At 48.1% G+C, this 27,908-nt stretch overlaps 1 protein-coding gene and 1 pseudogene across 3 annotated transcripts in view; one reads left to right on the top strand and one right to left on the bottom strand.

Moving 5' to 3' along the window:
• Positions 1-27,908, bottom strand: part of DENND1A (DENN domain containing 1A) — a 486,903-nt gene that overhangs the window by 138,685 nt on the left and 320,310 nt on the right. For all 3 annotated transcript variants that reach the window (XM_040963819.1, XM_040963821.1, XM_040963820.1), the window contains one exon: positions 19,415-19,516. In XM_040963819.1, the coding sequence (XP_040819753.1) occupies positions 19,415-19,516 (102 nt within the window). The remainder of the gene's footprint in view (positions 1-19,414; positions 19,517-27,908) is intronic.
• On the top strand, positions 10,990-16,935 carry LOC121172510 (annotated as a pseudogene).

The following is a 27,908-nucleotide window of genomic DNA, read 5'->3' as shown; positions in this document are numbered from 1 at the left end:
CACTTTCTCATTCATCCTCTGTGGTGCCAAGGTCGGCAGACCAGAATCTGCCACCCTACCTCCCTTCCGGGATGCTGGTTTGTTTGTCCCCGAGACTTAATATATCTCCATTACTGCTTCCTTTCGTTCCTGGCTTTTCTGTCTCTTTCCTGAGAACACGGTTGTACCTTGACCTTAGTTGGCTTTAATTGCTGCTTCTGCAGCCCATTTTCCCCTCCAAGATCTTGGTTCTCCATGGGGGAGTGAGGGCCCTGCTAGTTATGCAGCACTCCAAGCTGGAGCTGGCCATGACCCTCGGGGCCCGGGGGCCCTGCTCCCTGTGTCTCTCCTGACAACTTGGGGGCCATGTGGGAGTCGGAAAGTCAGGGGCAAGCATCACAACTGCAAGTGCTTTTTTTTTTTCCAGTCAGACAAAAGGATCAATTTTCATTATGAGAATGGCTACTTTTTTTCTGTTCTAATGGTTCTGCTGCACATCCTGGGAACAAACCTCCAAGTCCTTCCAGCGAGATTCTTGGAGTTAAAAAAAGTGCAATTTTCAAACAAAACTTAGAGGGGCTCATTTCTACTATCTGACTCCCCTGCACTGCTCCCCACCCCCAGGAGGAATCCTGTGCCTGCAGGAGCTCTCCTGCCCGTCCCTGTGCCTTCATTCCGAGCACCTTCATGCAGAAAGCGGAACACGGTGCAAAGCCCTTGCTTTCCTATCTGTTGGTAAAACTCACCTTTTCCTGATACTTTTGCTCATTGCCCAGAATAAGTGAAAGCGCCTTTGTTTTCCCTATAATACGATTTGGTTTTTACACACACACACACACACACACACACACACGCGCGCGCGCGCGCGCGCGTGCACATCTCAGACCCGGAAAGTCCCACCCAAGGTACATTCAAGAGACTGCGAGCTGTGCTTGCAGTGAAAGTATATTTACATTGGGTGGTCACTCGGTAAAGAGCTATGCGGGTGTGTATGTATGCATATGTATGGATGCATCCGGGCAGCGTTTCCAAAGGAGGGGTTCCTCCCCACACTTCTGGCAGTTCAGGTTTAAAGGTCAGATTTAAACTATCACCAGGCTTCACAATGCAATCTGCGCGGCGCCGCATAATGAAATGGTTCAGTAAAGGTGCTTGTGGAAATTCTTTTAATTAGGTCTAAGGCTTTTCAGTTGTCAACATGAATAAACCAAGAAGCATTCCCTTGCAAACACAACACACAACATAAAGACATTGGCTCCCTTTGAAAAAACAGATACGCACTTGCAAAAGGGAAGTTAGACATGCTTTTTATGACACAGCCTCTACCATTTTTTTTTCTTCAAATACCACTACCATCTTTCAAAAACAAGGCAGAGTGCCACCACCAAATAAAGGGATGGTTCTACTTCTAATAGACTCAGGCACTAATGTTTGGTTCTAGTGAAAAGCAACTGGAGAGAGAAAAAAATAATCACAACTGAAAATGTTCAGCAGAGGCTAGTGACATTCGTCATGAGTGCACAAGCCACCTTCCCATTTAACCGAAATTAATCCCATAGGCCAGAAGCGTCTCAGCCAGATAGATGTGCCTGCCCCACAGTGCCTCCTGGAGCTGAATGACGTCTGCAAACAACGTACTGGAATGCACTCTTGTCCTCAGAATGCTGTCTGAGGCCCAGAAGATGAGCACGTCACAGCAGGGACACCACCAAGACACCTGCTTTTCATAGCTGGGCTGGTAAGCCAAACTGCACAGATCAGGAAATTGTAACCTGCAGCTCAGAGCTGAAGCCAGAGGTTGACCTGCACAGAATCAAACTGCAAGAAGTTGGTAGCTTGCACTGCAGAAGCTGGGTGCACCTGCATTGAACTCTGATAGGAAAGCAAAACTACAAACTATTTCCAGACTAAGACAGAACACAATGTGTTCATGAATGCCAAGGCGCTTTGAGATTTGGCGAGGAACGGATGATGGCAGTGTAGCAATGCCAGCATGGAACAAACACGCGTGATAAATCAACAGCCTGACCCATCAACCGAGGAAGCTCTGTCCAGAGAATCCCAAGCGTCCGGATACAACACAACTGACTCTGAATTCAGTGAGCCCGAAGTTCAAATTCTGACTCAACTAGTGCCTGTCATCTGGATGGCCGTGGTCGAGCCAGCTTCTTCTTTCCATCTACACTCCAGGGATAAGGTTCTTGTTCTTTTTTTTCTTTTCCAGGATTGTTATGTAAATTAAATGCCCAGATTTCCCAAGTCCCTAGCCCTGGTGCCTGGCACACAGTAGGGGCTTAATAGATGCTGACTATTCTTCGGTGCTAGCCCCACTCCAAAGGCAAAACTACCCAAGCCTTTATTTTTTTAGTATACAAGAGAATAGCGGGTCCACGATGACCATTTTCTAGGGCATCAATTACCGAAATGTCACTCATTATGCTGAGCTTAGTGGATTTATTTAGTGACCCAAACTCGGTGTGTACTTGGGAGTTAATGAAGTGCTCAGTGTTTACGAAGATAAAAGCAGGATTTGTCTCGGTAACAAGCCAGGGCGGGATGGATATAGATTTCCACGCTTCGGGAAGCGGCCAGGCAGGATCGGTGGTGGATCACATGGACACCTCCACATGGAGTGAGAGCTCCCAAGGGGATCCGGGCATCTCTACCTCCTCAGGGGAGAAGCAAACAGGAAAAGGGGGGGAGAGGTGGGTGGGAACTGTGTATAATAGATGTGTTTCGCAGTGTCCCTGCTGTGGTGAACAACTTGATCCACTTACAGTTCCAAACACATGATGCATAAAAGAGCTGACAGAAATTCAATTCTTGCAAAGAAAAGCATCTGCTCTCTAGTGGGAACGGCCAAATATTAAGCAGTTTTCAGGCAGGGCAAAGACCGAGAGGAGCACACTTCATTATCTGGATAGCCGGAGTGCAGAGAGAGAGGGATTATACACCGACCTGAGAGTAGCTGGGAGTCCACGCATTAATTACCCAGAGTAAGACGATTCAAGTGAAATCTTCGTGGCGACAAATATTAAACCCAGCTGTGTTTATGTAGCAGTTGTGAAAAAGAAGGGGGGGGGGGACAAGAAACCCCGTGTACAATATCTGTGAGCCCTGCCAGTTAATTGAATCTGCTGGCAGCACTTCCTCCACCATGAGCCAAACATCCTCTAAGATAAAATGTAGCTTTTAAACAGACCTGGGGAAAACGGAATCAAGAAATTTCAACCAATAAAACACAACTCTTTACTGGTATAAAAGTAAAGTAAAATTCGGTAATGAAAGGAAGGAAGTCTCTTAAACATTTACTGCATTCCAGAGCTCCAAGTTGTGGTTTACTGCTGGGGTCTCCTCTGATGTCCCACAGTGATCCTGCCCCAGCATCTTTAATGAAGTTCCATAAAACCTGTGATTGTCGACAAATCACACACATGCATGCGGGGTCCAGCTCGCTGGATCCCGATGCTCCGTCTCTTCCTGCATGAAATTGATGAGGCACACGGTGGGCACTGTCGTGGAAAGGGGGCTGTGGCCGAGCAGAGACCCACAGGCAATTCCTTAGGAGCAACACGGAAGTATGACTGGATGTTGGGTGAAAGGCACACTAAGATCTCTCTGAAGAAACTGTCTCCTGGCCTCAAGTCCACCATCAGTAGCTCTGGCTAGAGGAGAGGGGCCAGAGAATGACTAGGCTCAACAGGGATCCGCCACATCAAGTCCTGACTTCCGTATCTTGGCTGACTCTCCACTGCCCCAAACCTGCTTCCTAACTCTCTCCCACCTGGTCCTTCCTGTCTTCATCCCTGTGTTCCTCTCAGCCACAACTCCTATGCTCCAGCCATACTAAATAACCCACCTCTGCCCACCGTGCTCGCTCCCACCACCAGCCTCCATGTGTGCTTCTCTCTCCCTTTCCAGAAACACAGACCATTCCTTACACACCTCTACACCCCTGGGACTCAACATCCAGAAAACTAGGGCTGAAGGAATAGCAGTTTGCTTGCCTGCATCCCCAGGCTGGCATAGTATCTACCCTTCCGGGGCCAGAAATGACTAAAGGCTTCTGAGGGCTCCTGTGGATAGAGGCAGAGCTGCTGGCAGGAGGTACAGGAGGGCAGGAGAGGCAGGCAGAGAGTAGATCGTAAAGGGACACGTGATGGAGGATCCACTAAGGAATGTTACATGGGGGAACGGTACCTGGGTTCTGGAATATGTCTTTGTTCAGAGCTTGTGCAGGATGGACTGGGTCTATTGAAGGCAGAGCAAGTCCTCCTTGGGCTCCTCTGCTAACCCAACCTGTAACTTCACTGCGAATGAGGTCAGTTGTGTCTTAACCATTTATGAAATCTGTTACACTGAACATCTAGCATGTAGTGCAGGTGCTCAGGAGATGTTTGTTGAATGAATAAATGTCCTAACAAAGAATTCTAATATCAGGTGCAAGAACATGGCAGAAGGTCAACTCCTCAGAGGATCTGGGCTCTTGCTTTATGGGATCCAATGCATCGATGACTTGCAAGGATAGACACAACCCCTAGGTCTGAGGGAAGAATCCTGGCTGGGGGATGCTCTGGCCAGGATTGGGATCCACATTAGGTCCTTAGGCAGGCTGCCTAATCAATAAAAGAGTATTGACATAGTTCTCTTACAAAATCCACAGCTAGGCAATAAGGCAATTTTGTCCGTGGGAATTGCACATTTGCACATTTCATGGAACTACAGAAAGCACACGATATTAACCTTGCCAATCTGAGTGTGTGCGTGCGTGTGAAGGGTAGAAAAAGCTACCTGAGTCAAGATTGCAGAATGTGAATCTAAGCTGTCTGGGCTTCCAGCAAAAAGTCAGAAGCATCCTGTCTCTAAAGTCTCCTACAACTCGCATTCCTATATCGCATGAAAACCAGCAGAGCTGCAAACATAGCTCACGGGGTCCTCTTTCAAAAACTAACTTCTAAGACCTGTGCTTTTTTTTTTTTCTTTAAGGAATGATACGAAGTCCTAACTCATATGCAATAGAACCCACACATTCAAAAAGTCCAGGACATTGAGTGTGATCACTGTCCACACCTGTGATAGCCCCCACAACCTGCCCAGGAGGCCCTGCCGCCCCATTCCAGCCCAGTGCCACCACTGCTCTCACGCCCTGCTGACCAGTCGTTGCTCCACAGTTTCATTTAAGCGAAACCACTCAGCAATGTACTCTTGCGTCTGGCTTCTTTTGCTTGGAGTAACGTATTTATGAATCATTCACATTGTTCGGTGGCTAAGTTTGCGACTATGGAATACTGACTCAGTAACAACAACAACAAAAAATCGGAGATTGTACACATTGTTTGTGCGTCTACCACTTGATAGACATTTGGCTTGTTTCCAGTTACTGTTTACTGTGCGTAAAGCTGCTACCCACTTCCATGTTCAGGCCTGTTTGGACATGTATTCCCACTTCTCTCGGATGAATAGTGATGAGTGGGACTGCTGGGTATTACGGGCGGCCTGTGTTTAACTTCACAGAAAATTGTCAACTGTTTTCCAAAGTGCCTGCACCACTTTCTACCGCTGTCAGCAGGCAGCAGAGCGCCAGGTAAGTTGTTGCACGCTCTTGACAGCAGCCCTTGGTGGAGTCAGTTTTAAAAACACTTTCCCAAAGTCAGGTTTAATATGGCATGATTCACATACGTTAAAATGCCCCAGTTTTAGTGAACAGATCTGTGGATCTGGAGAGACGTGTAGAGTCACATATTCGTTACCACAATCAAGTCCTGGAATAGCTTCATAATCTCTCAAATGATTTTTGTGTCACTTTATAGAGTTCGGACAACTCCTCAGCCAATTTCTCAGCTTGTTCCAGGATGGTACATAAATGCATTTTTCCCCCACTTACATTGTATTTGGAATTTGCCCGCTTTACTGGATAGCTTGGTGGTTAGTTCCTTTCTTATTTCTGAGTAGTATTCTTCATGGGTGCCAACATTTGTCAAGCTGCTTCTCAATTTAACAATCCTTAGATTGTTCCAGTGCTTAGAGATTGTGAGTAGAGCCGCTTAAAAACATTCCTCCACTTGTTTCTGTACCACGAGCTAGGCAGTGACTTGTCTTGGCAATTTGTAATTACGTCTCTTGAGGAAGGAAGTTTTCTTTCCTTCTTTTTTTTTTAACGTTTATTTATTTTTTATTGGAAAGCCAGACACACAGAGGGAAGAGACAGAGAGAAATTTCTTTCATTTGCTGGTTCATTCCCCAAGCAGCCGCAACGGCTGGAGTTGAACTGATCTGAAGCCAGGAGCCAGGAGCTTCTTCTAGGTCTCCCGTGTATGTATAGGGTTTCTGGGCTTTGGGCTGTCCTCTACCACTCTCCCAGGCCATAGGCAGGGAACTGGAAGGGAAATGGGAGTAGCCAGGACACGAATTAGTGTCCACGGGGGAGCCCGGCACATGCAAGGCAAGGATTTTAGCCAACAGGCTACCACACTAGACCCAAGTTTATGAAGCCTAACTTTTCACTTCTGCGATGTATGTTTTTCTTTTTAACACACCATGAAATGTTTGACTACATCAAGCTTATGAAGACTTTATGCTACATTTTAGTCTATGTTTAGGTCAAAAGCAATCTATTCTGAGTTAGTATTTACATAAGATACAAATCAAGGATTCTTTTTGTTTACACAGATAACCGATTTCAGCACATTTGTTTTTAAAAAAATCTTTTCCTTTTGTACTACTTTGTCATATTCGTAGCTCTAATCCAGACCCTTAATGTTGTTCTATTGACCTATATATCCATCTACGTTGTCTTGTTTGTTGAAGCTTCATAGTAAGTTTTGAAAGCAGGTAACATAAATCCTACAACTTTGTTCTGTTTTCTTTCTTCTTCTTCTTTTTTTTTTTTTTTTTACAAATTGTTTTGGCTATTCCAGATCTTTTGCATATTCATATACAATGTGAAATCAGCTTGTCAAGTTTTCAAATATAAAAGCCATCTGGAATTTGGGTTGGGATTATACTGAATCTATAGATCAATGGAGGGAAAATTCACGACTGAAGAATACTGAATAAAGGGTAGGCTTTGTGGCACAGCACGTAAAGGCCCCGTTGGACTGTTTACACCCCACAGAGGAGCACCTGTTCCAACCCCAGCAGATTCATCTGCCATCCAGCTCCCTGCTAACGCACCTGGGATGCAGCATATTATGGCCAAGGACTTGAGTCCCTACTACTCATGAGGCAGATCGGGACAGAATTCTTGTTTCCTGGTATCGGCTTCAGTTGGCCTGGCCCAACCCTGGTTGTTGGGGGTCATTTGGGGTCAGTAGATGGAAGAGCTCTTCCCCTTTCTTTTTCCCTCTATATTTCAAATGGATAAAGGAATCTTTAAAACAAACAAACAAAAAGACAAAACAAAACCAAGTCTTCCAACTCAAAACTTGGAATCTCTCAACATGCATTTAGGTCTTTTATATATTTTAAAGCAGATAATGCCTTATAGTTTTCAATATACAGCTCTCACACATATGTTGTTAAGCTTATTCCTAAGTATTCTGTGTTTCACCTTATTTTTTTTTAAAGATTCATTTATTTTTATTGCAAAATCAGATATACAGAGAGGAGGAGAGACAGAGAGGAAGATTTTCCACCCATTGATTCACTCCCCAAGTGAGCACAACAGCCGGTGCTGTGCTGATCCAAAGCCAGGACACAGGAACTTCCTCTGGGTCTCCCACATGGGTGCAGGATCTCAAGGCCTCGGGCCATCCTCGACTGCTTTCCCAGGCCACAAGCAGGGAGCTGGATGGGAAGTAGAGCCATCGTGATCAGAAACAGCTCCCATATGGGATCCTGGCATGTACAAAGCGAGGACCTTAGTTAGCTACTAGGCCACCACGCTGGGCCCTCATATGTTATCATAAATAGTACTTTAAAAATCTCATTTTCTGGCAGCGTGGTCTAGTGGCTAAAGTCCTCGCCTTGAACGCCCCGAGATCTCATATGGGTGCCAGTTCTAATCCCAGCAGCTTCACTTCCCATCCAGCTCCCTGCTTGTGGCCTGGGAAAGCAGTCGAGGACAGCCCAAAGCTTTGGGACCCTGCACCCGTGTGGGAGACCTGGAAGAAGTTCCTGGTACCCGGCTTCGGATCGGCACAACACCGGCTGTTGCGCTCACTTGGGGAGTGAATCATCGGACGGAAGATCTTCCTCTCTGTCTCTCCTCCTCTCTGTATATCTGACTTTGTAATAAAAATAAATAAACCTTTAAAAAAAATCTCATTTTCAATTGCTCATGACTACCATATAAAAATATCTTTGAGTTATGTATACTGGTCTTACTCTGTACTCTTGCTAAATTCATTGGAGACTTCTTGGGATTTCCCACACATAGATGACCATGCTGTCCGAATAAGGATAGTTTTGTCTGCTGCTTTCTAAACTTCAGGGCTTTTATTTCTTCTGTTCCTGGCAACTCTTTTCGACTTCCAGTTCAAGGAAGAACAGGGACAGGAAAAGCAGACAGCCTTTCCTGTTGCCATTCGGGGTGGGGTGGAGGTGCGGATTAGTCCTTCACTGTCAATTATCATATGAGCCTCCCGGGTGTTGTCCGTCCCAAGGACAGCACGCTAACAGGAGCTCAATTATCCTTAAAATATTTTTTTCTTTGCATATATTTTGATGGGTGCTCTTTTTTTTTAAAAGCTTGTTGATAGGGTAAATAATACAGAAGGGTTAATCTTCAGATATTCAGCCAACCTGACTCACTTGATCACGATGCAGTATCCTTTTTATGTTACTGCTGGATTAGGTTCACTGATGTGTAAGTTTTTGTTATTTTGACATTTATGAGGTAGACTGGTCTATGGTTTCCTTTTCTTGTTAACTCTTGGTCTGGTTTTCATGTCAGGATAATGTAGATCTCATAAAGTTAGACGGGAGGTACGCCGTGGGCCTCTGTGCTCCAAGGACGTGTGTGAGACTGCAAGAGTCTTTCTTAAATGTATGTGAGCCTGTTTGGGCTTGGGGTGGTGATAGAAAGTTGTAACTGTAAATTCAAAAGTCTTTAGCAGAAATTCTCTATTACTTCCTATAATTTGTATGTTCTAAGGAATTTGTTCATTGCATCCAACTTGTCAAAATTACAGGCATAAAGTCATCCATAATACTCCTTTTTAAAGATAAACTCTGATGTGTATAGATTTATAGAAAAGTTGAGACAACGGTACAGTGGTACCCATCTACTAAACTAGCTTCAGTTATTAATACATCTTATACGAGGTCACTTCAAAAGTCTACGGAAAATGAAATTAGAAGGTAACCTTAATTTGTCATGAAATCTTTGGAAATCAATACTTTTTAAGATTCTTATTTATTTATGTTGGAAAGGCAAATTTACAGAGAAAAGGAGAGACAAACATCTTCTATCTGCTGGTTCACTCCCCAGATAGCTTCAATGGCTGGAGCTGAGCAGATCTGAAGCCAGGAGCCAGGGACTTCTTTTTGATCTCCCACGTAGGCGCAGGGTCCCAAGGACTTGGATCATCCTCTGCTGCTTCCTTAGTCCACACGCAGGGAGCTGGGTGGGAAGTGGAACAGCTGGGACACAAACTGGCACCAGTATGGGATGCTGTCATTTGCCAGTGAAGGATAAGTCAATTGAGCAATGAGCCAGCCCCTGAAATAAACTTTTAATTCCACTTCCCACTAGGCTTTGTGAAGTACTCTTGTGTGTTCCGCTGTATACCTTTCGATGCTAACATGGCCATCTTATTATTAACTGCACTGTGATTGTAGCAGGTTTCTCGCTAACACCCACGTTAGGATCCACCCTGGATTCCACAGTTCATTCAGCTGTCTCCTCGCCTCACTCCCTTCCGGTCTCTGTCCGTCTGTCCCTTGTCCCTTTTGGCTAGGAATGACTCTGCTCTGAGAGGTACTGGCCGGGTACTTTGTAGACTACCCCCAAGTTTACCTTGGGGTTTTGGAAAGAACACTGTAGAAGAACCTTCCTTTACATGTCATATCGGGGGTTACGTGATGGCCTCATGACGTCAAGGAGGACAGCGTGGCTGGCAGTCTCTCCACTCAAGTTTTAACTTCCTCTTTATTGTTTCTTTAGAAGTCAAACAGCAAGTCCAGCCTGCTTTCGAAGACGTTGGCAACCAGAGGTTAGACAGCTTCCGGGAAGGAATTTACAGATGTCCTGTGGAATTCTCCTGTAACGGAAGACTTGTCTTTTCTTCCCACACGTTCTTTTGATGAGTATTTGAAAGATACATTTTTAAAATTTCTTCCACTTTTCATGTATCTGACTTTTTCTATTCAAAGTAGAATTCTTACAAATGAGTCCTTTTTACACAATTTGTAACCCTTTTAATGGGAGTATTTAGGCTATATATATATATATATATGTTTAATGTAGTAACCCAAATAGTTGATACATTTATCGGCATTTCTACTTAATCTGTGTTTAATTTCTGTCTTTTTTCTCTTCAGAATCTTCTGAATTGTTAATACTGGCTTATTAGCTACTATCTTTATCTGTTTTTCCCACTTAGTGGCTCCTCTAAGATTTACCACATACATTCTTTTTTTTTTTTTAAAAGACGTACTTTGATTGCAAAGGCAGATTTACAGAGAGAAGGACAGAGAGAGGTCTTCCATTGCTGATTTGCTCCCCATGTGGCTGCAATGGCCGGAGCTGAGCTGATTTGAACCTGGGAACCAGGGGCTTCCTCCTAGGTCTCCTATCTGGGTACAGGAACCCAAGGACGTGGATTTTCCTCTGCTGTTCTCTCAGGTCACAAGCAGAGAGCTGGGTTGGAAATGGAGCAGCAGAACATGACCTTGTGTTCATATGGTATCCTGCACCTCAGGGTAGAGGATTAGCCCGAGCTGCACCAGCTCCACCATGTAAATGTCTAACTCAATACAGTCTACCTTCAAATAATACCAAAACAATTTATCACATATCTTCTTTATAAAGAAAGTTTTGTGGCACTGCATTTTCTCCCAGTCGCCGCCATGGCCGCCTACAAGCTGGTCCTGATCCGGCACGGCGAGAGCGCCTGGAACCTGGAGAACCCTTCAGCGCTGTTACGAACGCCGACCTTGACCCCGCGGCCACGATGAGGCAAGCGCGGCGGCAGGCCCTGCGAATGCGCGCTATGAATTTTGACATCCGCTTCACGTCGGTGGCAAAAAAGCCATTCGAACCTCTGGACAGATGCTGGATGCCATTGACCCATAGTGCTTGCCCATTGTGAGGACTTTGGCGCCTCAAAGAGCGACTGATGGCGGTCCTGACTCCGCAACAAAGCAGAAACAGTCTGCAAGCATTGGTGAGGCCCAGGTTAAGATCGAGGCGCTCCTATGATGTCCCCCCACCCACCCAGACCTGACCACCCCTTCTACAGCAACATCAGTAAGGATGCCCAGATATCAGACCTCACTGAAGATCAGCAGCCTTCCTGTGAGAGCCTGAAGGACCACCATTGCCAGACCCTGCCCTTTGGAATGAAGAGATTGTGCCCCAATCAAGGAGGGCAAACGGGTTCGATCGCAGCCCACGGCAACACCTTTCGGCATGTAAAGCATTTGGAAGTCATCCCCTAAAGGGCTAATCACTGGAGCTGAACCTGGCCCACCGATCCCCATTGTCTATAACTGGACAAGAACCTGAAGCCCATCAAGCCCTGAGTTCCTGGTGATGAGAAGACCGTGCGTAAAGCTATGGAGCTGTGGCTGCCCAGGCAAGGCCAAGAAGTGAAGGCAAGCAGCAGAACATCTCCCTGGGACCTCCCTGCCTGCCTCCCCCCCCATTCCTCCTGCACCCGTCCCCTACACGTCACACTGACCACATCTGTAGGCACCTTAGGTTGTAGCTGCAGGTGGGACTGGTGCCCCCTGCAGTTCCTCTTAGTCCATTCGGTCTCCTCACCACTCCTTCACAGTATCTAGTCAGGACAGCAACCATAGGGCTCTTGTGCAAGCAGAAGGGAGGGCCTCCATCCCGGCAGTTGAGAGATCTGAAGGCCCCTATGTGATGCTCTACTTCACTAAGGCCTGATTGGAGAAGGAAAAGGGTGGAGCCACGCGAAGGGCTGCCAAGGGGAGAGCAGAGGGTCGGCTGTGTTCCCAGAGCCGGCCCTGGCCCTCCACAGCAGGTGCTGCCTCAAGGGTATGGGCTTTAGGATCATTCCAGTGAAGGTGAAGAAACCACCTGGTGATCACAAAACAAACCCCTCCGCTTCCTCCCTGACCTAAGAGGAGCTGCCTCCAGAAGGTTGGGTCAAGCCAGAAATAATTAATGTGATGCATTTACTTTTAACACAAAAAAGTGAGTGTATTATGTACAATACAAAAACCTGGTACTCAAACAAAAGCCCCTTGGGGTTCCCGTGGTGTTTTCAAATAGCCTCCCATGAGTCCACCAAAAACAAGCCATCCTTGCATCAATATGGGATGAACCTGGCCTCACGAGGTAAGTGCCTCCTGTGTGTCGTTGGATTTCCCCCTGCCTGTCTGTGGCAGTGTCCAAGTGTGTCTTGCTGTCAGGTTGCTGAATCAATGTTTCCTAGCTGCTTGGCCCTCCTCGTGGGCCCATATTCTTTTGAGCATAACTGTACTAAATCTTTTCGAGAACAGAGTAATAAAGGAGTGATGTGCAATATTAAAAAAAAAAAAAAAAAAGAAAGTTTTGTTATTTACTTGAAAGGTAGAGTTACAGAGTGTAGAGACAGAACTTCTATCCACTCACTGGGTTCATTTCCCAAAGTGGCCATGATAGCTAAGACTAGGCTGAGCTGAAGCCAGGAGCATGGAACGTCATCCATGTCTTCTATGTGGGTAGCAGGTACCCTAGTACCTGAGCCATCTCCTGATCCTTTCCCAAGCGTATTTGCAGGGAGCTAGATCAGAAGCAGAGCAGCTGGGAACCAACAGTTTTATGGGATGCTGACATTGGAGGCAGCACCTTAGAGCACTGTGACAGCGCCTACGGTGTAATTTTGTTCTTCACTACTGCCCTGCTCTTTGGGCTGCTGTCACACATTGTGTTTTTACCTTTTATACAAATTAAAGATAAGGAAGCAAATTTCTTACATTTAGCTATATTTTACCATTTCCGGTTTTCTTCACTCCCTTATCAACCAAGTTTCCTATGGTTATTATTTTTTCTTGTGCTGGAAGAACTTCCTCTGCTACTTCTCGTAGCTCAAAACTGTTGACAACTATTTCACTTTTTTTTGTCTGAAAATGTCTTGATTTTTTCTTCATTTTTTTAAAGGATATTTTCACTGCAATTATTATTCTAGGTTGACACAAAATCTTTCATTACTATAAAAACTTTATTCCATTATATTCCAACTTCCATATAGCTTCAGATAATTTCTTCTTTTGTTTATTTTTTTCCCTTAAGCTAATTTTAAGCTTTTCTTTTTATAATTGGTTTTTGGTGATTATCAGGATGTTCACTAAACTTCTTGGACCAGTGAGGTAAACTTCACAGTTTTTTTTCTTTCTTCCATAGTGCAAAGCTATTGTTGTTGTATGTTCATGTTCATTGATCTGCCATTCATTGCTGTTTTATCACCTCTTGGTTCCACTGATAATTTTTTTAATCCTTTAAAAAATTGTTTAATTTTTGCCTTGTAGATGTTGATTTTCATTCACTTTATATCTTCCATTTCTCTTCTCATTTTGTTCAGGTCTCTTAGATGTATGAACATACTTGTAACCTTATCGTAGCTGTCTTTAAGTATTCTCTCAAGAGTGGCAGGGTCCCAACTCCTGGAGCTGCCACCTTCTGCCTCCTGAGGCCTGAGATGAGCAGGAGGCTTCCGCGAGGAGCTGGAGCCTGGGCTCTCACCCAGGCATTGATGTGGGAGGCTGGCATCCTGATGGGATCTTAATATCCAGTGGACCAGACGGCCGTCCTCATGGCTGTTGTTTGTGGATCTGTTACGACTGGCTGATTTGTCTCCTGCAATGGGCTACGTGTTCCTGATTCTCAGCACGTCTTGTACTTCTAAGTAACTGGATGCCCGATACTACAGGTTTTCTTGTCTTCTTTTGAACAGGATTATACTTCTGCGGGGGCTAAATTTCTTACACATTTTTGGCCTTCTGGAAACTTCAGAAATAGTTTCAAATTTCTTTTCATTAAAGTTTCACATATACTCATAAAAATATTCACATTAGCAATGCCTAGCTTGAATTCTTTTCCGTGTAACTGGCACTTAGAATGAAGCCCAGTGCTTTACCATTGGCCCTGAAGCCCTGTCTTATGCTTCCCAAGGCTTGATTTGGTTAGGGCAGGGCTAAATTCCCTCTAATCTGGAGCTGATTTAGACCTACTACCAACTCAAGCCCTCCCGAGGGTGCTGAAGATGGTACTGAGTGGCCTGCCGGGCCTGGAACATTTCTAAATGGGGTGAGCTCTGTCAACTACAGGGCCAGGTCGTCTTCAGCCAATCAGGCACTTCGGATCTCTGAAGCTCTTTTGCCAACAAACTCTCTTCCATTTGCTTTTCTGACCCACAAGCTTCAACTATTTCTCCCTCAGATCCAGAAATTTTTCAACTCTGCAAGGTGCTGGTACTTTGTTGGGGATTTCCCCTTCTGGCTCCAGTTTCTAGAAGAAGCCTCCAGGCAGAAGGTCAAGTATACCACACCTCCTTTGCTTCCTTCCACCCAGGAGACAGCTGCTTTTATATTTGTTCAGAGTTTTGATGGTTGATAGATCAACACAGTTCCTTTTATCTCATCTTAGTGAGAAGCAACACCTCTTTTTGTACAAGACCAGCACAGATGCCACGTTTTGCAAGAATTTCCCTCCCCAAATATTCAATCCAGATGTGCTTTCCATCCCTCTAGCTCTTTGCTGGCTTCTAGATACTTGGGAAGTAGAGGAATAAAACTGGGTTGCTGCCCTCAGAGTTCTTATAGTTAAAAGGGAAACCCAGAAACAGGTCACAACCAGTGGAATTGTACAGGATTGCAAGAGGCACTGGGTAACGTAGAGAAACATGGTCAAAACCATTTGGGGAGATCAGAAAAGGTTTTTACAGAATAATGTTTAAAGACTAAGAGAGAGGGCCTGGCGTGGTAGCCCAGCAACTAAAATCCTCACCTTGCACATGCCAGAATCCCACGTGGATGCCAGTTCTTGTCCTGGTGACCCCACTTCCCACCCAGCTCCCTGCTGGTGAACTGGGAAAGTAGTCGAGGATGGCCCAAAGTCTGGGGACCCTGCACCCGTGTGGTTGACCCAGAAGAGGCTCTGGGTTCCTGGCTTTGGATGGACTCAGCTCTAGCCATTGTAGCCACTTGGAGAGTGAATCAGTGGATGGAAGATTTTCTTCTGTCTCTCTCCTCCTCTCTGTAGATTTGACTTTGCAATAAAAATAAATAAATCTTAAAAAAAAAAGACTGAGAAAGAGATTAAGAGACAGTATAGGACACTAGGGACAAAAGAAATCCTGTATGCAGTTTAAACTTTGGTGTTTGAAGCAATACAGGAGTTTGGAAGAATGACTAATAGTCCTCAACACTGCCAGTACAGAATTTGAAGCTGGGAGAGGCCAGAGGTAAGGGTGTGAAGATTAACAAACAAAAAATGGAAACAAAGTATCAGGAGGACTGGATCAGGATCACGAAGGCCAGCTCTGAATGTTCTGTTGGATACCACCAGCATCCCTGATGTGTCACTGTCACCACTGATGGCACTCGAACTTTACACAGACCCCACCCGCTCATCCAATTCCCACTACACCTGCACGTGGAAATCAGGGACAGGGAACTGAGTCATCTTTCCCAAGACCAACAAGGAGAATTTAACTTAAATCTATAGGCAATGGAAAACCACGGAAGGGTTGATTTTGCCTTTAGAAGCTTTTCTTCTTGGGGCTGGCATTGTGGCATAGTCAGTTAAGCCTCTGTCTGTTGGGGCGGGGGAGTTGGCATTACATATGATCCAACTTCCCATTTACAGCCTGGGAAAGCAGTGAAAGATGGCCCAAGTCCTTGAGCTCCTGCTCTCACATGGGAGACCTGAAAGAAGTTCCTGGCTCCTCGCTTTGGATCTGCCCAGTTCCAGCCACTGTACTATTTGGGGGAGTAAACCAGCAGATGGAAGATGTCTTTCTCTCTGTAAAATCTTCCTTTCCAATCTAAAAAAATATTGGAAAAAAACCTTTTTTCCTTCATTTACTTTTATTTACAGCATTTTAAAAAGACTTATTTATTTTTATTGGAAAGGTAGACTTACAGAGAGAGAAGGAGAAACAGAAAGATCTTCCATCCACTAGTTTACTCCCCATGGGGCCACAATGGCCGGAACAGCTGATCCAAAGCCAGGAGCTTCTTCTGGTTCTCCCACGTGGGTGCAGGGTCCCAAAGCTTTAGCCATTCTCCACTGTTTTCCCAGGCATTTAAGTAGGGAACCGCACAGGAAACAGAGCAGCCGGGACACAAACTGGCACCCATCTAGGATGCCGGTACTTGCAAGTGGAGGATTAGCCGGTTCAGCCATTGAGCCATCCCCCATTCCCTGTACCTGGTGAGACCATTGGCTTTTCTAGAAAGGTCACTCTTGTGCTTGAGGAAGGGCCAGGGGGTGTGGCCTGAGTCAGATGAAACAGGAAAAAACCAAAATCATACAAACAAAAACAAGCAAACAAAAAAATCGTACTCAAACCAGGAGGCTTTTAGAAAGAAAAGACCAAAGGACGCCAATCTGCAAATAATCAGGATCCGGAATCTGTCTGACGGAGTACAAGCACCTGCGCCGAGACAGAGGCTGGTCAGGCTCACTGTGAAGCGCCAGGTCTGAGTGTGGGAGACATGGAGATGAGCAGGACATGATGCTGCCCCCTGACACCTTGACTGCTCACCCGGCACAGCAATGCCACGGACCTGCCAGCTAGGGATTCCCTCCCCACCTACTGCTACCCTGGAGATCCTCAATGAGGCTCCAGCCCCGATACTGGAGACCCACTGCCACACAACATCCTGACCCTGCCTGCTGGAAACCAGCTTGCAGCCCAGGAGCCCCCCATCCATGAAGACTGTGACAGCCAGGATGTGGAGGGTACTAACTACCCCCAACTTGGCCTGTAATTATCAACAACAATTTTATTAAAAACAAATGCAGGTATCCTTCTTCAAACGCCAACCACAGGCAGGCACTGCGCCAAGTATTTGATGGACATTAACAGTGTTGTTTGCCACAGTGGTCCTAAAAGCAGGCCTCGTATTTCTCTTTTAATGTGGGAAACTGAGGCTCAAAGAGAGAAAAGAACTTGCTTAAGATACTTGGGTTCCCTCAGGCCACCCCACCATTCATCATTAAAAAAGTATCCTGGAATTTGCTACCTTCAGGAAGCTTCCACTGTCCTCCCTCAAAGTTTGCTGCTCTCTGTCCTGGGCCCTTCTGGGTCAGTGTCCTGTTCCCCTGGGGTCTCTGGGAAACACCCTTCAAAGATGGGTTCCTCTTGGCTGCCTGGTGCCTGAACATGACCAGCACAGTGCAGAGGGACCGCTGTGAGTCCGCTGCCTATGCTGTCACTCATTCTGTGTAGTCCTGGGGGCGCTGGCCCCTTCCTGCACCTGACACACTTCAGGTTCACATCCCATATTCACTTGGCAGATTCAAGGACCACAACTAAGACACCTGTCTCATCCAAATGGATACAGATGCTTCAACTCTGGTGTCCTGATGTTAATGGTCACTGGCTTAAGGGTGGAGACCTGCTCCCCATCACAAGTGGCGAGTCACTGGACGGTAGATTATTATCTTGAGCTCGAGTTTGGCCTAGCTCTCTTCTCTTTCCTGGCTCGCCAAACAATCAGGCCTCTGTCCCTGGCATGACCAGCCTCCATGGATGCCGGATCCTGAGCTGTAATCCCCAGTTCGTGAGCTGAGGTGGTAAGCCTTTTCTTCTCCCCGGGAAGCTCTCTCAGCTGTCTCAGTCACAGTAAGGGAAAGCGCATTAATACAGAATTCAAGGCTTAAGCAGGTGCTTTGTGTGCTGAAGAGAAACAGATGTGGGTTCTTCCGATTCCTTGGACCAAAAGAATTCCTGTGCCCTATCCTGACATAATTACCAGCACTCCTCGCACCTGTAAGTCTTCTCTACCCCTGTCATCTCTCGCTGCCTCTGTGCAGGCCAGAGGCGGTACAAGCTTTGTATCATCCAAAAGGGTTCTCATCTCAGCCGTGCCCCCACCCCCACCACCAGCCATGGAATTTGTGGCAGGCGCATGCACAGTGAGTTCTGTCATCCCTGCAGCTGGGTGGGGGAAAGCCCTTCTATAGAGGATGCTCGTTGCATGAGATACAGACGTGAGGCACCTACAAACGTGGCAGTAACCAGGACTGTGTGCTCCCACAGTCAGGCCCAGGGGTTGGCTTTACCAGCCACCAGCTCTGTGGATAAAGTTGGGGGTGGGTGATCCTCAGAGCGCTATGAAAGCTGAGGAAGGGGCCAGGGACCAGGGGCCCAATTTTGCACTGTGAGTATAGTAAGTTAGTGAATGCTAGCCATTTGTCAAGGACACAAATAATGAGACATCCCTAGAGCACCTGGTAGCACTCCCACAATAACACCAGAGGAGATCTTGTTGAAGGCCCTTCACAAAGAAACAGTGATCCCTTCCACTGGACACACACTGCATGGGCTCCCACTAATAACACACACCAGTGCCCACTGCATCTAACACACCGTACACCCCCCATGCCACAAGTCTGGCCCTGCATCACACCATCCGGCCAGGAACATCAGCTTTCAACCTCAACTTTAAGACCATCACAGATCTGGCAGGCAGAGCCATGGAGGGCAACCCAGAAACGTCCAGACCACCATGGTCTGGGAGGCCCCATCATCGCGATCTGTGGGGGCCACAGTGGACGGAGGGGTGGCGCAGGGGGGAAATGGGAAGGAGGGACAGCAGGTGTATGCCAGCAGCTAGCTGCCCGCTGGGTAGTTCGAACTAGTTGGATGTTAGCATGACAGCAACCAGCTCCTTTCCTCCACCTGGCAGGGCTCTCACTTGGTCTAGATCTCAGACAACGGCCAGAGCTCCCGAGGACATGCAGCCCCAGAGGGGATAAGAGTCTAGATTTGCAGAAGCCGGAATTGGTCATATCCAGAAACTCCCCACCACTTCTGGGATGTTACTTGGGGCAGCCCTCCCATGGCCATGTGGTAGGGTGGAGTGGGGAGGCAAGAGCACCAGGCTCGCACGGGAAGAGGGGCTGCTGGGCCTTGGTGTGGCGTCCCCAGCTTGTAGAGGTCAGTACCCAGGGCCCAACAGCACTCCAGGAAGAGCCACCTCTGTATCCTCTGCACAGAGACGGCAGGCCCCAGGGGCAATAGCTGCAGCTCTCCTCCCCCGCCCCTGATCCCAGCCAGGTGGGGCTGCAGGACCCTGCGAGGCCGTTACCCACCACATCGTTTGGGAGGCTCTGGAGGTCATCGAAGGGAGTTTCCAAGGTGTTGGTGTCCACGTTCAGGATCACGACATCGTCCAGGGCCATGTTTCTGACTTTCTGCAGGACAAACAAAAAATCCAGCAGGTCACTGGTGGAACATCCGCAAACAGACTACTGCACCCACCCCAGCTTCCCCTGGGAAGACCGGCCCACCTCTGCCTCCCCCTGTGGCAGGCCTGGAGCTGGGGGTTTGCCTTTGCCAGCTCACTGCCTTCCCATAAAGCCCTGGATCCCAGCCCGGCTCACTCAGCTGGGAGAGAGGAGAGTTCTTTTGCCCCATTTCCCCCATCTTGAATTTTCCTGCTTAAAAAGCAATTTGTGACACTCACTGAGAGCTAAGCACTATGGTCTCAGGAACTCTGGGGTACAGCAGAACGCATAGGACCCCCAACTCCAATCCATACCTCTTATTTATCAAGGGTTACTTGCTTGATTCTTGGGGAGCCTGTCATTCTTGGGTATGGGATTTAGGGGGGTGGCCTGCTCTGAGCACGGTAACATCTCCCTGAAGCACGGAGGCGGGGCGGTCACATGTCGTATTTGGTTTAATTTTCTGTAAAACTCAATCCAGATCTCCCCTGCGGGTGGCAGGGGCCCCAGTACTTGAGCCATCACTGTTACCTCCCTGGGTCTACAGGAGGGAGGAGCTGGAGTTGGCAGCCAGCGCTGGGGATCAAAGCCAGGTCCCACGATGCAGGATGAGGGTGTCCTTACGGGTATCTGAACCACTGGGCCAAGCATTTGCTCCTGATTTTTAATCTTACTGCTTGTAGGCTGCTGGACTCCAGCCTCACTTTTGCCATGCCCACCCAATCCCATTAAATCCTCCTGCCCCAATCCCACTAAGTCCATTCCTTTTGAGTCTTAAATTCAGAACTTATTTATCATTTACTCTGTTGAACTAGAAAGACCTTGTCCAATCTGGGACATGTGTTGGGGTGAAAAAGGGCTTGTTAACATCATGGCAATAGGCAGCAACATGGGACATATGCCACCCTGTAAGCAAGGCGTCACTTTGATCATCAGTTGTCCCCGGAGCACATGCGTGTAGGTGAGCACCGCCCAAGGCTGCCCCGCTACCAGTGGCTTCAACTGATATGGAGGTGGGCACGTGCTTTGCCTAATCCATCCAGGAGCACGCTGAACAGGTTGGCTGTAGCCCTAGACTTCCGATGGCTGCTGATGGCCCCTGGGAATGAGCTGGGACCATGAAGGAGAAGTCTTGCTCTGTGCTTTGTTGAATTTAGCTCACTTGATTCTTTTTTTTTTTAAGATTAAAAAAATTTTTTTTTGTTGGAAATTCAGATATACAGAGAGGGAAGGAGAGACAGAGAGGAAGATCCTCCATCTGTTGATTTACTCCTCAAGCTGCTATGATGGCCAGAGCTGTGCCTGATCTGAAGCTAGGAGCCTGGAGCTTCTTCTGGGTCTCCCACGTGGGTGCAGGGTCCCAAGGCCTTGGGCCGTCCTTCACTGCTTTCCCAGGCCACAGGCAGGGAGCTGGATAAGAAGTGGGGCCGTCAGGATTAGGGCAGGTATCCAGATAGGATCCCAGCGCATGCAAGGCAAGGACTTTAGCTGCTAAGCTACCGCGCCTGGCCCAGACCACTTGATTCTTATTGAACCATGCAACCTGCATATTATCAGCACCATTGGGTGTTACTGGAGAAAAATGAAATCCAGAGAGGTGAGGTGAATGGCAGAGGTCACACAGCACTGGGTGCCTCCACGGCCTGTGCCCTTTGCATAGCACCAAGTGCTGCCTCGTTGTCAGACATGCTCGGGGAATGACCTCCACATGGTCCTCGTCACCAAACCCTGGCACCCCTGTGCCTGCCTTCTTCGGGGCGCCTTGCTCCTGGCCCATGCTGTGTAACCACCAGTGCTTAGGCAAAGCTTACTCACACTGGTGGTGCTCTTTCAAACAGCAGACTCTGAGAACCACAGAGTGGGCACAGAGTGGGCCAACATAGGTTTTCATTCTTCTCCGTACTTCAGGACGCGAACAAGTGGTACTGCAAAGCACTTGGGTTTTGCAAAGCACAATTCCCGTTTTACAGATGGGAATATCAAGCTTGAGGTGCCCAGCTCAGCAAACTAACAAGGGAAGTGCTGAGCAGGCAGTCAGCAGCAGGCGTGCTGTCACTGCTGTCCCTGATGCCACGCCATAAGAGCTCACGGAGCGCGACCTCTCACGGTTTCTCATTTCCCTCCATGGAACTGGAGGTGAGGTATTGTTACCCCTGCGTCAGAGTTGAGAAATAGGGGCCCTGACAAGTGAAGAAGCTTGCCCCATATTTGTCCTTCTACTGGCTTTATCTGTGCAACTGAAATAATGGCTGCCACCTCAGTTTCACTCACCCTCGCCCCTCTTGGCTGCTGTGAGATTGAGGGGGAGGGGACATAGGTATGCATGGTGCCTGGCGCACAGTAGGACTTCAGTAGCAGCGGTGGCTGTTGGGATCACTTTATGGTTTTTGTTTTTATTTTCATTTCTTTCTTTTTTTGTTGGGATGACTTTGCAAGACACACACCAAGCCAATGGCGACAGTGTCCCAAGGGCAGAATCTGCCCCTGCATGGTGATGGCATGGGCTGAGGCTGAGGAACAGGGGAGCAGGTCCTCAGAGCTGAGCTGGGGGCTGATGTACCCCAGGGATGCCTGTTGGCCTCATCTGAAGGGAAGGGGGCAGGAGGCAAGGGAAGAGAAACCTGGGGGCTGAGGGCCAGGCCCGCGGCTGTGCCCCTGCTCCCAGCAGGGTGCCTGCAGCACAGACCGGGCCCTGTGGCTCTCCTTGGCGCGGCTGCCCCTGGCTTTTGATTTCTTCCCACTCCTGACTGGAGGACTTGCCTGTTAAGCTGTATGGAGTGTTTACTTTTTCAACAATGGCAGCAGGCTGAAGAACAGGAAAAAAAAAAAACCTGGCCCCTTTTCCTGGATTACGGGCCAGGGTCCCCTTAGTAACCAAAATGTCCCAAGCACCAGGCTCCGGGCGGGAGCTAGGTCGGCAGAGCTTCCTCCTAGGGGACAATGCTGCCCTCCCGGCTGCAAGGTCTCTCCCGAAGGGGCTGGCGTGGGCTCAAGGGTCTTCCTGCAGCTCAGCGTTCCCAAGAAACAGAGGCCAGCTCGGCCGGATGGTGCCCTGTGCCCCAAGGGCTCCAGGCAACGAGGGGGGAAGAAAGATGTGTGAGAACCACTCCTGCTTGGGAGCTGGGGGCAGCCCTGGTGGAGCAGAAAACTGGGCTGGCTGGCAGCTCTTCCACCCCTCACCAGGCCATGAGGACAACACTAGCGCCTCCCGGACAAATGAGGAGTGAGGCTCAGAGAGGTCAAAGACACGAGAACAAACCACGCAGTTCACACGTGCACGCCTAGCCCTGAGCACCACCAGGCTCCAGAGCTTGGGGAACGCGGTTCCACTAACACACAGGCTTCCTCTGACACCAAAATCACACTTTCCTTTTGTCTCTAAAAATTCTCACTGCTTCCTCCAGCAACACGGAAGAGGCAGAAAGGCTCACAGAATCTCAGGCACCCCGATCGCTCCTTTTGGAGACCAGGTTTTGGTCTATTTCCTTCCATGTTCCCCCCTCTTTGCTTTCTGAGACATAGCAGCAATGGTCCCTAATGCTTCTTTCCCGTTTCCTCGCTGATTACGACACAGGCAAGGGCGCTTGCTCTTCGTTAGCGGTGCTGTTAAGACGGTCACTAATTGCATGAAGCCAGCCCTGCGGTTGGCTGGCATTTCTAGTCTGCAGGAAATGACTGCACGGGATTGCTGTCGCGAGGGCCGTGGGTACAAAGCTTCCCGGCTTTCAGGATGGATTCCTCGAAGTGGAATTTTCGCTTCCACTTCTTCAAAAGTGTCCCTCTCCAATTCGACTTTGAGAGGCGATATCTTTACTTCCAATTATTTTAAAGTCATTTTATCCACAGCTTGTGTTTCCTCCTCTAAGTGAAGAAAAATCAGCAAAGACACGAGCAGATGTCAAAATAGTCCTCCAAAAATCCTCCCCAATTAAAACACTCACTAGGCCCACAGCTCACCGCGACAGCTCCCCGGTAGCTTGTCCCACCAACACATTCCCTCTCTTTTTAGTTACAACATATGCCAAAGCTCCTGCCAGCTGCAGACCCTGCCCCCACCACACGCTAGAGGCATTTTCTCAGAATGAGGGGGGGAAAATACTGACATGCACACCGGCTTTCCAAATGGCATTCCTCACACACTCCAGAAAAATGACATCTTCCCATAAACACTCTTCATCAAAAATACCTTTCTCTCTTTGCTTCCCACCCTGAGGTCGTGGCTCGACCTCTGCCTTTGAGACCAGTAGAAGAGGAGGAGGTGTAACAGCAGCACCTCACGAGATACCAGTCCCCAAACTCAGGCCAGACCCACAGGGGGCTTGGCCCTTACAGGCAGGGGCCAGGCCCATGCATCCTCCAAGTTGTCACCTGTAGAGGGTAGATCATGACAGCACCGGCTTTATAGTAACGGGGAGCCTTAGTCGAGCAAACGGACCGGTGAGGTTTCCCATGATCCCCAGCACATCCCTACTAGGCACTCAACAAAGAAGGTCTCACTCATCTCCCTGTGCCCACCCCTCTGTTCCTGCAAGGCAGCTCCCTCCCCAGAGCCTCCCCAGCAGTTGGTTTCCCATGACATCTGCTCCATAGCCGCTTGGGGCTGCTGACGTGGGGACACGACTCCTCCCATGGTCTGAGGGCTTCTTGGGGGGCCAGAAGCCAGGGCTCAGTACTCTCAGCTCCCACTCCCCAGCCTCTGACTCAGCAGAGGCAACTTGTGAAAGAGAAAATGAATAAATGAATGAATGAGAGAAGTGGAAGTTTGCAGTAAAGAGCCGAACTCTGGGCACCTGGGATCCAAGAGGCTTGCTGTGCCTCAGTGTCTCTCCCCGAGTTTGCAAAGGTATGATGAGAGTGAATGAGCATTCCTCGAATATTCAGAGCTGCCTGGCCCATGGGAAGTGCAGGATGTTTGCTAAATAAACACAGAAGATTTTTCTAGGGTAAGAGAAATATTCTATGCCTTTGTTGTAGTGGCTACATAAGCATATAAAACTGTCAAAATGAACTGAACCATGCATTTTCAACAGGTGGGTTTGATTATCAAATTACACCTCAATGAAGTTGAGAAACACATTAGCACGACGTCCCGGATGTAGAGCAAATACCACTAGGGAATGTACAAGATAACAATGCCCGAATGGACAAGAACGGAGGCCACGTGACTAAGTCATGCTCCTGTTTGACAGGAAAACCTTTCAGTTGTGTGTGTGTTTTAAATAAAATTTTGATCTAGTTTAGGATTTTTAAAACTTCATTGTTTCACATCCTCTTGGGATAAGCATAAAACTCCAGTATCCCTAAAGATGCTAATACATGCTCTACGAACGGGAGGGGTTGGCTTGAAACTCACTCTTTCCTGTCTCCCCTGGAGCCAAGAAGCTTTTTATTGAGCCCTATTTCCCAAGGCAGTTGTTCTAAAATACAAAATCGCATCAACTATACTCACTGAACCACCTGCAGCCCCCTCATCCAGAGGTGACTGACGCTCAGCCTCTCTGGGGAGCTATGACGAAAGGCTGGATTCAGAGCCAGGCCACATGATGAAAAGCCATGGTTGGCACTGGTGGTGCACTTCAGAGGCTGAAGGGTGGCTGGGAAGCTGGAAGCCATGCTCTGCAGAGCAGGGGCAGAGGCCACCTACGCCTCCTCTGCTAGGCCGTGTGGCTGAGCACAGGTGCCCATGACCAGAGGATGCTGCCTGTGGGGTCTGGGAAAGTGACACGGATGGAGTAAAGCAGCCAGCATTCCACGCATTGTTCCTGTGGTCCTTGCAGCAGGACCTGTTCTGGGGCACAGCCAGGTCTTCCTTGTCCCCAGCGCCTAGCCCTGTGCCTGACACAGGTACATGCTAGCTAACTGGAGGACAAGTGAAACCGTCCCGACTGGATCTGTCACCCTGGAGGCAGGCCTTGCAGCAGCTGTCAGCGAGAGCCCAAACGGACAACAGAAGCCCAGCGTAAGCAAATTGGAGTCTGCACATGGAAGTGCACTGGGAATAATAATAATGATGGCAATGATACCAGTCAAGTGAAATTAGCATGATTAATTAGTGTAGAATTAATTCACGGTGGACACAGAAAGTGAGACAGGAATGAACATGGTGATTGAGACTGGGGGATGTGGAATGAGACAGGCGGCTTCGAGCCTCGCTGCTGCACGCGCTGTGTAAGCGTCAACAAGCTCTCTGCCTTGGAGTTTCAGTCTCCTTATCTCTACAATGGGCATTCTGGTGAGGGCAGACGCGGTGGGGCTGGAGTGAGATCATCCACATGAGGAATTTCACACGATACCGGACGACACTGATGATGAGTGGAAGGGGGATCACTACAAGTGAGTTTCCATTCTTGTGCCACAAAAATGGGGCACAGGGGCTAGTACTATTGTGCAGTGAGCAAAGCTGCTGCCTGTGGTGTTGACACCCTATAGAGGCACTAGTTTGTGTCCCAGCTTCTCCACTTCCCTGCTAACACACACCAGGGAAACAGCAGAAGGCAGCTGAAGTGCTTGGCCCCCTGAAACCATAGGTGGGAGGAGGCAGGGCGATGCCCAGAAGCAGCTTCTTGCTGTGGGTTTAAGCCTTGCCCAGCCTTGTCCACTGAAGCTATTTGGGAAATGAACCAACAGGTGGAAGATCTCTCTCAATCCCCCTCCCCTTGCCAAGCTCAACTCTGCCTTTTAAATAAAACAAATCTATTAAAACAAAAACAAAAACACCCTCAGTTCCAAGCACCCCCCCCCCATGCTCTTCCAACTGTGCTGCACGGGATCATGTTTTCTGGAGCCAGAACCCCGGATGTGTCCAGCTCTGCTGCTTGATGCTATGCTAATGTGAGTGAACCACTGAGCCTCTCTGTGCCTCAGTTTCCCTCCTGTACATTGCGATGAGCACAGTACTGACATGGGGGCCAGTGGCGGCACCTGGTTTGGAAGGAGGTGCACTAGACTGGGCACCATGAAGCCTCCCAGGGTTAGGGTTAGTACTGCTTCGCTTCTTGACCTGGGGGTGGGCACATGGGCGGGGTCACCTTCACAACTCTGCTCGCAGTGCACTCAGCACGGGGGTGCTTTCTCTTGCATGTTTCAGACTCCAACCAACTATTTGGAGGAAGTAATCAGATGGAGGTGAGCAGATCATCTTGGTACTTTGAAAGGTTAGTGTATGTCCAACACGTAGGATCATATTCTCCATACAAGACTTGTTCCAAAGACTCGTGGAAAATGAAACTGAGATGTAAGTTTATTTTGGCATGATCCATGTCCTCACATTAAAGCACTCACACTAAGTACACATTATAAAAAAGACCATGCCCAGATTAAAAAAAAATCTTAAGTACCAAAACGAACTTACCTCTGTTTATAAAAGGTTTGTTAATGTATTTCAAAGGCAGAAGGAGAAGCAGAGGCAGGGGGAGATCTTCCACCTGCTGGTTTGCTTCCCAAATGGCTGCCACAGCAAAGGCTGTGCTAGGCCAAAGCCAAGAGGCTCTAGGTCTGCCACGTAAGTACAGGGGCCCAACTGCTTGGGTCATCTGCTGCTGCGTTCCCAGGTACATCAGCAGGGAGCTGAATGGGAAGTGAAGCAGCTGGAACACAGACTGGCACCCACAAGGGATGGTCCGCTGCAGGTAGCAGCTTTAACCGGCTGTGTAAAAGCCACTAGTAATGGCCGGCATCATCATCAAAAACACAATTATAGTTCTAGTAATTAAAACAATTCCATCAATGAACTCAACAGTGAATCAATGATTTCGCTACTGGACAACCTACATGCAGGAGCCATCGCTGTTGTGCTGTGGGTTAAGCTGCAGATTATGACACCGGTAATCCCAAATGGGAACACCAATTTGCGGCCCTGCTGTTCTGCTTCTGATGTAGCGTACTGCTAATGAGCCTGGGAAAGCAAGAGATGAAGGCCCAAGTGCTTTGGTTCCTGCCACCCGCCTGTGAGAGCCAGTAGAATGCCTGGTTCCTGGCTTTGTCCTAAACCAGCTCTGACAGTTTTGGCTACTTGGGGAGTGAACCAATAGATGGAAGATCTGTCTCCATCAATCTATGCCGCTCCACCTTTCAAATAAATAAGCACATCTTCTAAAAAAGAAAAAAAGGAAACAGATGCAAAGGCCAGCGCCTCCAGGGTTCACAGTGCTTCTTTCATCTTTGCTGGCTTGCTCCAGGGAGAAGCAATATGGCAGCCCTCAGGCCCGAGTTGGCTGGGTGGGGAGCAGGGCACAGAGGACTGGGTTTGGGAATGGGTCTTCAGCTGCTAGTTAGGACTCAGGGTGAGTTACTGCAACCGAGTTCAGCCTTACTTTCCTCCCCTATAAAATAAGTCTGTAATCACTTGTTACATGGGATT

Source organism: Ochotona curzoniae, unplaced genomic scaffold (assembly GCF_017591425.1).
Source record: "Ochotona curzoniae isolate NIBS_2020 unplaced genomic scaffold, NIBS_Ocur_1.0 scaffold_3208, whole genome shotgun sequence".
Lineage (NCBI taxonomy): Eukaryota > Metazoa > Chordata > Mammalia > Lagomorpha > Ochotonidae > Ochotona > Ochotona curzoniae.
Note: the sequence above shows the minus strand (reverse complement) of the source record. Positions and strands in the feature narration are given on the sequence as shown.